Raw genomic sequence first — 10,832 nt, forward strand, 5'->3', positions numbered from 1 at the left:
AGAGAATGAGCTGTGCTGGCGACAGAGCGGCTCCTCTTATTCTCCGTACATGCAAATGAGGCTGTGCGATTCCCCGCCTGTCATTGGTCGAGCTATTGCTCACCATTTTTGGTGTAAGTCGCAACTGCGCAGTCTCACACAATCTCACTTGCACAATGCGGCTCAGTGTTTATGAGATCACCTTCAGAAAGTAGAACAGAGAATTTGGGATGTGAAAATTTGTGCGGCTTCATTGTTATTTCTGTGACTGATGCTTATAATTTATTCTCAAAGGAACAAAACTAAACCTATTAAAAATAAAAAATCCTTTTTATCAAACACATTTTGTCTATTAGTCTTAATGACTTTAGATTTAAGCTGATTTTACAGCTTTCCAGTGTTTTATATTTGTAAATCAGGTTATAGTCCTAACATGCATGTCTCATAATTTAACAAATATAAATCCTTCATTTTCTAGTACTGGTGATATTTACTCCCTAGTGTACTAAATCGTATTAAATAATGTGAACATGTTTCAAGACAATTGAAGTAACAGGGGACATATGTGTTCATATGTGCAGCTTTTAGCTTAAGTAACCTTTATGAAAGAAAACATGTCTGACAACTTAATGAAAATCTAAATCTTGAATTTTGTATTATAAACTCAAGACAGCAGCCTAGATATAAACCTGTCATTGAGAATATTTATTCTCTGCATTTATAGAAACATGTTTCTGCAACAAATGACAGGTCAATACCAAATTTTGGAGGGTCACATGTATCACTCAGGCTAAAGGTTTGTTATATATGAAAAAACTTCAAATTGTGATTTTATCTGGCAACTCACCATTGTACCATTTCTTTTGTTTGGATACTACATTAAAATAATTATGCCAAAAAAATATATTATAGATTATACATATTTGTGACTGATTAACATAAGCTGTAAGCAGGGCTGGACTGGGACAAAAAATCGGCCCTGGCACTTGGCATAGACCAGCCCACAGCTGTGTCTTAAAAGCATTTGACACGGTCTTACTCAGAATCAGAATCTTTATTGTCATTGTACACACAAGTTGCACAACGAAATTTAAAATGCATTCCTTTCTAGGTGCCTCAGACAATAAATAATAAAAATATGAGTGATAAAAATGATTAATAAAATACAATACACAATAGTAAATTAACAGAAGAATCTAGCCCCAATACACACACCAACGCACGCACACAGTCAGCACTACCACCCCACATCACTGTCCAAACCACACAGAGTTCAGTTCAATGATAGCCCTGGCATAAAAGCTGTTCCTCAGTCTGTTTGTTCTGGCCTTCATTGTCCTGAAACGTCTGCCTGATGGCAGTAGCTGAAACAGTGTCCAGGGTGTGAGGGGTCCTGGAGGATGTTCTGTGCCCTCCTCTGGCAGCGGGCATTGAACAGTTCCTGGAGGGAGGGCAGGGGACAGCCTATGATCTTTTGAGCCGTGTTGATGATTCGCTGGAGTGTTTTCCTGTCTGCTGCTGTGCAACTGTTGAACCACACGCACAGACAGTAGGTCAGGATGCTCTCTACACAGCAACGGTAGAAGGACACCAGCAGATTCTGGGTCAGATAGTTGCTCCTAAGAACCCTCAGGAAATGCAGTCTCTGTTGGGCCTTCCTGACAGTGCTGGTCGTATTGATACTCCAGGTCAAATCATCCTGCAGATGTACTCCCAGGAACCTAAAATCTGAAACCAGCTCCACTTCATCCCCCTCGATGAACAGAGGTTGAATGACATGTGTTGTCCTCCTAAAGTCTACTACCATCTCCTTTGTCTTAGTGGTGTTCAGGATCAAGTTATTCTCACTGCACCACCTTGACAGCTGCTGCACCTCGTCCCGGTATGCTGACTCATCCCCGCCTGATATGAGACCCACCATAGCGGTGTCATCCACAAACTTAATGATGCAGTTACTGGCATGTATGGAGGTGCAGTCATGTGTGTAGAGGGTGAAGAGTAGGGGACTCAGCACACAGCCCTGTGGCGAGCCGGTGCTGAGGCTGATGGCTGAAGAGAGGTGGGGACCTACTCTTACCCTCTGGGAACGGTCTGTCAGGAAGTCCTTGATCCAAAGACAGGTGGAGCGTGGTATCCCCAGATCTGACAGTTTAGTCACCAGTCTGCCAGGAAGGATGGTGTTAAACGCCGAGCTGAAGTCCACAAAGAGCAGCCGAGCGTAGTTCCCCCCCTGCTCCAGGTGAGAGAAGGCAGAGTGGAGGGCCGTGGCAATGGCGTCCTCTGTGGACCGGTTGGCTCTGTAGGCAAACTGGTGGGGGTCTAGTCTGGGGGAGAGACTGGAGATGACGTGAGCCCGGACAAGCTTTTCAAAGCACTTCATAACAATTGGTGTGAGTGCTACTGGCCTGTAGTCATTCAAACCTCTGATAGTGTTCTTCTTGGGGATGGGGACGATAATGGAGGACTTCAGGCAGGAAGGGACAGCAGCCTGGCTCAGGGACTGGTTAAAAATGCTGGTAAAAATACCAGCCAGCTGAGCCGCACAGACCTTCAGTATCCGTCCAGAGACACCATCGGGCCCCACAGCTTTCCTGGGGTTCACAGTTTCCAGCATATGCCTCACCTCTTGCTCTTGCAGCCTGAGGATGCTGCTGCTGCCTGCTGAGGGATGTTGGATGGCTGTCTCTGGTTGCTGTACCTCAAAAAAAAACGTGCAAAGAAGCTGTTCAGCTCCTCTGCCAGACTGATGTTACTCTGATCAACTAACAGGCTGGGTTTGTAGTTCAAAATATGCCGAACCCCTTGCCACACCTGCCTGAAGTCGTGGCTCTGGAAACAGTCCTCAATCCTCCTCTTATACACAGCCTTGGCCTCCCTGATGCCCCTCTTCAGGTTGGCTCTGGCAGCGCTGTAAAGCGGCCCATCACCAGCTCTGAAGGCGATGTTCCTCTCTTATTCAATGTGAGCATACCTTTTGCTAATAATACTTTTGTACTTTTTTACACTTACTTTAGTAATGCTTAAATTACAAAGCTTTTACTTATCATTTAGCTTTTTTAAAATCTGTTATTTCACCTGTTTGAGTGCTTTTTAAACATGTTTAACCAGCACAGAGGCTACAAATTCAAACCACTGTGCAGCCTTTCAACACGCCTGTAACCTAAATATCTAAAATGCTATGATGCAGCCTAAAATGGACACTTGCTGCTCATCCAACACTTCTCGGCCTTGAACCTTTGCTATTTTATCAGATTAAAGTGCCGTGGCTGCCAGATTTTGGGAAGTATGCAAATACCAATAAATATTGATACTAATCAATTGCCACTGCTCACCATTCTCATGTAATAGAGCTAACGTTACCTCCATCACCTCAAAGTCCCTGTATTATCCTAACATTACTACCTGCTTCATACTACACTTTCCTGTTCACTCTGTCCCTCGGTTCCCAAAGCCTGCTGCTGTCTTCACCTACAGCACAGCCGGCCCAAGGCTTGAAGGGGCCCTCTTCATACCACTTCATTGTCCCCTGAACCTGACCATTATTGATGCTGGAGGGTTAAAGTTGATTATTAATTTTTTAGGATGCATTACTGTTTCAGCCTTTTCAATTCAATTTTATTTATACAGCACCAACTCACACCAAACAGGTGCCTCAAGGCACTTTTTGCTGTAAAGTAAAGACCCCACAATAATTACAGAGAAAACCCAACAGTCATCCTAATCTTAAAAATAGAGAGGGTGTCTGTCTCCTGAATCCAAGCTGGGAGCTGGTTCCACAGAAGAGCGGCCTGAAAGCTGAAGGCTCTGCCTCCCATTCTACTCTTAAGTATCCTAGGAACCACAAGTAAGCCAGCAGTCTGAGAGAGAAGTGCTCTGTTGGGGTGATATGGTACTCTAGCTGCAGCATTTTGGATCAGCTGAAGGCTTTTCAGGGAGCTTTTAGGACAGCCTGATAATGAATTACAATAGTCCAACCTAGAAGTAATAAATGCATTAATTAGCTTTTCAGCATCACTCTGAGACAGAGATATTAGAGTGTAGCCAACTCATTAAATTTGTGTTGTTACAAGTGTACAAATCTGGACAGTTAGAATAGTCTCTCTTTTCTCTTAGGAAAGTAGCATTTGTAAAAAAATAAAAAACCAAAAAAGTTTCATGACAAATGTGGGTGAGCTTGGTATTGCTTTATGTATTTGTCAATTTTTGTATAAATGACTACATGTTAACACCACTTGAGTTATAGTAAGTTAAACAGAACAGAGCTCTTTATCTGAGGTGTGTGGCTCTTAAAAGAGCCGTTGTTGTCTCGGTTGCTGGGAGTGAGTTTAGCCGCCGAAGCCGTACAGAGTGCGGCCCTGCCTCTTCAGAGCGTACACCACGTCCATGGCGGTCACGGTCTTCCTCTTGGCGTGCTCGGTGTAGGTGACGGCGTCACGGATCACGTTCTCCAGGAACACCTTCAGCACACCGCGGGTCTCCTCGTAGATCAGACCCGAGATACGCTTGACTCCGCCACGGCGAGCCAGACGGCGGATGGCGGGCTTGGTGATGCCCTGGATGTTATCGCGGAGAACTTTACGGTGACGCTTGGCGCCTCCTTTTCCGAGTCCCTTGCCTCCTTTGCCCCTTCCACTCATGGTTACAGTTTCTTCTTTGAACGGTCAAAGTCGAATGAAAACTGCACGCGGGATACAATGCATTTCTGTCAGAACTGCGGACGTAATAGAGAACAGCTGTTTTGAGCTAGGTGGAGCCAATCTCGCCGGTCCTGCCCACATTTTTCAAATGTAACCGTTGCTACTGATTGACGTTCTTTCTACGGATGATTTGTCAGTTTGAGGCCCAGACAGAACCAATAGCAGAACATACGGGGAGCTTATATAAAGACTACCTGGCTGCAAACACAGATGGATCTAAAAACTTGCAATCAGATAATGTAGGAACTTCATTTGCAATACCAGAATTAAAAATCAGGTGCCAGACCACACAACAGACATATCGGTAATAATAATAATAATAATAATAATAATAATAATATCACAACAGTGGGCAGTAACCTCGCAGCAAGGAAAGATTTCCTGCATGAAGCCCTACTGCTGTAGTCTCACCTGGGGAGAGGTCAAATTTATCTGCATACAAGCTCATGTAGATACGAAGGTGTTTGCCATTAATGCCATCTAAGAGGTTAATGTCAGACACTTAACTGTGGAGGTGGCTCTGAGTACAAAAGAAAAAAAAACACCAGCACAGGTGAGGGGGTGAGGAGGGGGGACAAAGGTTAGGTACCTGCAGAGAACTCAGGGCTGCTGTTTGCGTCAGCATCCTGGCCGTGTAGGTGGTGGTACTCCACCTTTAACCTGGATGTGAGCCTCTGTTGAAGTAAAGAACTAGCGCTGACCCAAACACACATTCAGTGACGTAATCGAGAAAAGAAACACCTGCAAAATAGATTCACCATCAGAGCCGTCTGCCAGTTTGAATGCCTGTAATAATTATTTTTATTAACATTTAATTTCACACCTTTCAGTCACAATGAATCATTGCATTGATTAGAAAATAGGAATATAATTTTGGAAATTTATCCCATTTTTAAGATCAATTTTGTGATTATTCTTTAATAATAATTAAAAGTAGAAAATAAATTTGAGTCAGTCATATTTAATGTCACAATTTGCAGCTTTTTCATCCATAATCTGTGTTTCTGGGACATATTTAGAGTCAAATTTTAAATATTTGATGGTCTCGGTGTGAGCTGAGCTGTTCCAGCCCCATAAACATGACAGCACTCATATATGTTAAATAATGTGATCCAGATAAATATAATTACAACTACAAAGCTCATATTGGGCTCGTGTATTAAATCAGATTTGATGATCAGCTTATTTTCCAGGTTTTGGTCCAGATGTGGTGCTTCTTTCCTCCGGAGCTGTTATAACTTCATTAATACAGGAGATGAATGAAATGAGTAAATTAGAAAGTTATTTTCATGTGGAAGGCATCAAGTGTAGGTAAACAGGAGAGCTTTCATACACTGGAGCAGGTGTTGAACAGCCACCTTTCCCACTTGCTGACATGAGCCTTGAAACTGGACCCAAAATGCAGTTTTTGAAGTTATGTATCGATGACCAGCTGTTTGATCGCTGCAGTTCATGAATCTCTCACAAGAGGGCAGCACTAACACTCCAACTGTCCCAACCAGCCGAGCATGGAGACGGTTTTCTCTCTCTCACACACACACACACGTATATGAATTTTTATTCTATAAATTTATTTAGATTATTAGATTATTATTATTAGATTGATTTCGATTTAACATTGCCTAAGTGTGGTTGGTGGTGGTCGGAGGGGCCGTAGGCACGAATTGGCAGCCACGCTTCTGTCAGGGCCCCAGGGCAGCTGTGGCTACATCAGTATCTTACCACCACCAGGTATGATTGAGGTGTGAATGAATAGTGCAAGAAATTGTAAAGTGTCTTTGAGTACCTTGAAAAGCGCTCTATGAGTCCAAGACATTGTTATTAATAGATTTTATTTCATAGAAGCCATTTCAGTCCACAGACAAAGGTTGGCAGGTGAGGTGGTTCAGGCCTGTCCTACCAGGAGGAGGCCGACCCACGACATCACTCAGCTGATGCTCCTCAGTGAGTCCTCAGCACGAGACAATCCTTAAATGATGATCATTTTGTGTCACGTCAGCAGATTTTATGCTCTCAGAGCATCATTTCTGGTCACAAACACTGAGGGTGTTCACCGAGGGTCCCCGGGGGTCACCGAGGGTCACCGAGGGTCCCCGATGGGCCGAGACGAACGCCGTCACACGGCAGGAAGAAGAGACTGAACACAGATCCGCCCAGAGAATGTCTGAGATGATCAACCAGCTGAAACAGCTGAGACGTCATCGCTTAGCAAGCAGGTTGATGTCAGCAGAGTAACCCGCTGCCCTTCAACGCTGCCCCTCGGCAGGCTTCCAGAAGCTGTCCAGTTAGAAGGAAGTGGGTTTTAGAGGGTGGGTGTTAAAGAGAGGACAGAGGACGACCTGAGTGTGAGACCAATAAGGATTATTTCTAACTGTGAGCCACACAAAGCTGCTTTTTAAAAGTGGATGAATTTGTTTCCCAAAGACATAAAACCCACAGAGGAGCAGCAGCCTGTCGGAGGCCGTGGGCGGGGCTCAAACTGACCTTCATCTCCTTTTTTTCTCGCATACAAACTGTGTCAAGGTGAGCAGCAACAGGCAGTGAGGCCATAAAAGGCTTCGGTGTTTACAGCCACCATCATCAAACTTTCCATAAAGTGCAGTTTTATGGCTGTGAGCGGGTTAATGGTTCACCTGGAGACAGGTGACAGCAGGAAACAGACACAAAATGGAGGCCGAGTTCACACAAACTTGTCCAGTAACACCTACTATCATGCTTAGTATCACTGTTACGGCCTACCACACTCCCCTTTATACATTTAAGCATGTATACATATTGCTTACTGTATTTTACATTTGCCTAATCGTACTGGCTCTTCTTACCTTTTGTTTTTTTAATTTATATTTTTTTCTATATACATATTTTTGTTGCCTTTCTGTAATTTGTGATTTTCCCTCTGGGATTAATGAAGTGATCAGAGATGAAGATTATTATAAACTCATAGCTGAGCTTCTTTGTTTGCTTCGTTTTCTTTGCTCAGAGAAAAGAAACGTGTTTCCTGTCGCAGAGACTTCGTTGTGTTTCAGTAAGTTTGGATCTGCGGGTCAGAAACATCTTTGACATCAGGACGTGGAAGAATCCCAAAACTGTCCCAGGAATATCAGAGCTGCACTTTTGGCTTATTTCAGGGATATTTTATTGATTGTTGATGATCAATTTTTTTTTTTAGCTGAATTTAAAGTTTTTTTCTGCTCGAAAATGATGCAAAAAATTTAATCTGTAATAAACATTTAAACTTTTTTTTTAATTAAAGGAGCTTCGTTATTACAAACACCTTTGATCTGTGATCTCACAGACGAGCCTCAGAAAACTGCAACATTGTTTCTGCTTCATATTCACATTTTTCATTTTTCCTCAATTTATTTTTAAAATAGGATTTTTATAGAAATTTAAATTTTGTTTCTATCTTGACTGTTTAACAGGTGACATTTATTTATGTTCATGACGTCTCTGAGTCTGCAGCACCACAATAATAATAATAATAATAAATTATATATGCATATATAAAATGGTTAAATACAGATTTAGCTTCTATAATTTCATATATTCCCATATCAGTTGGTAAATTAAAGAAAAAACATTCTTTAAATTATTGAATATTATGTGACATAAATGGTAAAAATCTTTCACTCATACTGATCCAATATTTTCTTATTATTTATTCATTAATTTATTTATTCCCTTGAAATTGTTCCTCTGGTTTAATAAATGCATTTAAGGATTGGAAATAAAATATGTTTAATTTTCAGTCACCAAAGAATAATAATTAAAAATAAATGAATGTAAAAATGAGAACATCATATTTCATATTGATAAACTGACTGAATCGGAGACGTTATTGTTGCACAAACAGAAGCAGGTTAACCAGAAGCTGCTCCCATGATGCAGCAGTGATCTCAGAACCATCAAACACATGAATGTGAATTATTGTTGCTTTTATGTGGTTTTTACTGCAGCCGACTAAACTAAATACTCATCAGTGTAAAACAATAAATCTGCCATAAATCCATAAAGATAATTCCTCTCCAAGAGGGGTCGTTGGTTTAAATCCCTGCTGCATGGTGCTCATGAGCAAGGCAAGGACCCATTCCTGATTGTACGTGCAGATTATTAATAATGTCAGACGCAGATCTGTGCAGAAGTAAAAGCATGAAGCTCAGTTTCGAGCTGCATTTTCCAGATAAAGAATTATTGTCATTAATTATTTTAATCACTGCGTCCGGCTCACAGCGCAGATTTGTTACATAAAACATGTTTGAGTGCATTTCCACTCAAATCTGAGCCGAATTATATAAAGGTTTCCAGAAATTCCTCAAAATAAAATGAGAATTAATGCAAAATTATACCCACCGCAAACAGCAGGTGGCGCTATTCTCAACTCACTGCAGAATAAGACAGAGATGAAAAGTGTGGCTCAGATTATAAAAACATGGTGAGAACATCAGACCTGTGTTTGTGTGTTCAGACCTCTGAAGGAGCAAAGCCGAGGTCCAGACGTCTGATCGCCTCTGCCATCAAACCTGTTTCTCCCTCAGTGAAGACCTTTAACCTTTGACCTGCTCTCTGGAGTTGTGCAACGTCTCATCGATCCTCACGGCGTCCGCTGCCATGATTAATGTGCCATTATCTGCCGTCCTGCATTAAACACGAAACACCGAAGGTTTAAGAAGTTTCTACACTGTGAAAATAAAAATACAAATAAATGAATAATAATAATATAAATAAATGAAAAATAATATAAATAAATGAATAATAATATAAATGAATCATAAAGCTGATGCAGAGGATGGGGAGACAGCTGTTTCTGAATCAATGATTTTAATCATGTTGAAATTATTGAATTTCCTTCTGTGTCCTTTTGTTTTCCCAATACTGTGTAAACTCACTGGTCACTTTATTAGGTACACCTGTTCAACTGCTTGTTAATGCTAATGTGTAATCAGCCAATCACATGGCAGCACCTGAGTGAAGACGTGCCTGAAGACGAGCTCCTGGAGTTCAAACTGAGCGTCAGAGAAAGACGAGAGTCCGGCCGGTCTGAGGGGGGGGGGGGGGGGGGGGGGGGGGGGGTATCACACAAAACTGCGACGCCACCACAACAGTACAGCCCCGAATCTCAGAGGAATGTTTACAGGACCTTTCTGAAGGTAACACAGGGTCCAAACTGGCACCAGCAAGCTGTACCTAACAAAGTGGCCTTCTGGGTCTGAAACTTGGCGCCTGTGCAGGAACACCACGGGGTGATAGCTGAAGCTGCATGAAGACCGTCGGTACTGTATACGTCTATGAGAAAGCGTCTCTCAGCCCCAACCTACTGCATAACAATAAATTATCCAGGATTATCCAGGATTATCCAGGATTATCCAGGACTATCCAGGTAAAGGCGGTCAGGTCTTGAGCCAGTCGGCGTGCGGTCTCACTCACAGCACCCAGTTTCAAAAGACGGAGATGATTAAAAAGCTCATCTGGAGTCTTAAAAATGGGACAAACAGCTCCGTCTTCATGCTGAGTGCAGCTTTGATTTGACTTTTTAAGCAGAAATTTGAATACAACAAAAATATTAAGACTCAAGTCAGAGTTAAATCCTACTTAAGGTGCAGAATCCAAATACTTACAGTACGTAAAGTGACCTTTGTGCAGAGTCTCATATATGATGCTATTATCATAATTATTGACTCATTAACATCACTTTAATGTAGCATGTGGCCATTTTAATCACATATACTGCTGGATAGCTTCAGCTATAATGATACAGCATCATGTTACTACTATTGTTTAACTGTTTTCATTGTAACTGTTGCGTGAACTGTGTGAACAGTGATATTGTGCGTCAGTTTTTCATCAGCACTATAAAGTGAAACGCTGCAGTTCCTCTAGTGTCCACCAGAGGCTCCAGCAGTGAGTCAGTCCTCACGTCCACCTTTACAGCGGAAACAACACATTTACAGCCTTTTTTAGCGCTCACCTGTTTTAACTGGATTAAGGCTTAAGTCTGCATTATTAGGGGCGTGGCCTCTGTGACTGACAGGTGGATGGTGACACAGGCGGCTGTAGCTGCTAGCTGTCTGCTAGGCTTCACCTGAACTGGACCTCTGCCCCGTGTTTGTGCTGTTGGAGCCTTTTTAATCATATGACCAATCATATGGCTCCTGTGGC

General features: G+C 42.3%; 1 protein-coding gene across 1 annotated transcript; it reads right to left on the reverse strand.

Annotated features, from left to right (window-relative positions):
* Positions 1-4,239: 4,239 nt before the first annotated feature.
* Positions 4,240-4,633, reverse strand: LOC115792592 (histone H4). The gene has a single exon (XM_030747186.1). It carries the CDS (start codon positions 4,614-4,616, stop codon positions 4,305-4,307), a length of 312 nt encoding a protein of 103 aa, XP_030603046.1. The 5' UTR covers positions 4,617-4,633; the 3' UTR covers positions 4,240-4,304.
* Positions 4,634-10,832: the final 6,199 nt, after the last annotated feature.

This window comes from Archocentrus centrarchus, chromosome 14, assembly GCF_007364275.1.
Source record: "Archocentrus centrarchus isolate MPI-CPG fArcCen1 chromosome 14, fArcCen1, whole genome shotgun sequence".
Classification (NCBI taxonomy): Eukaryota; Metazoa; Chordata; class Actinopteri; order Cichliformes; family Cichlidae; genus Archocentrus; species Archocentrus centrarchus.

What these genes read in the sequence shown, in the direction of transcription:
- LOC115792592 (XM_030747186.1), bottom strand. Translation starts at nt 4,616, where the DNA reads ATGAGTGGAAGGGGCAAAGGAGGCAAGGGACTCGGAAAAGGAGGCGCC.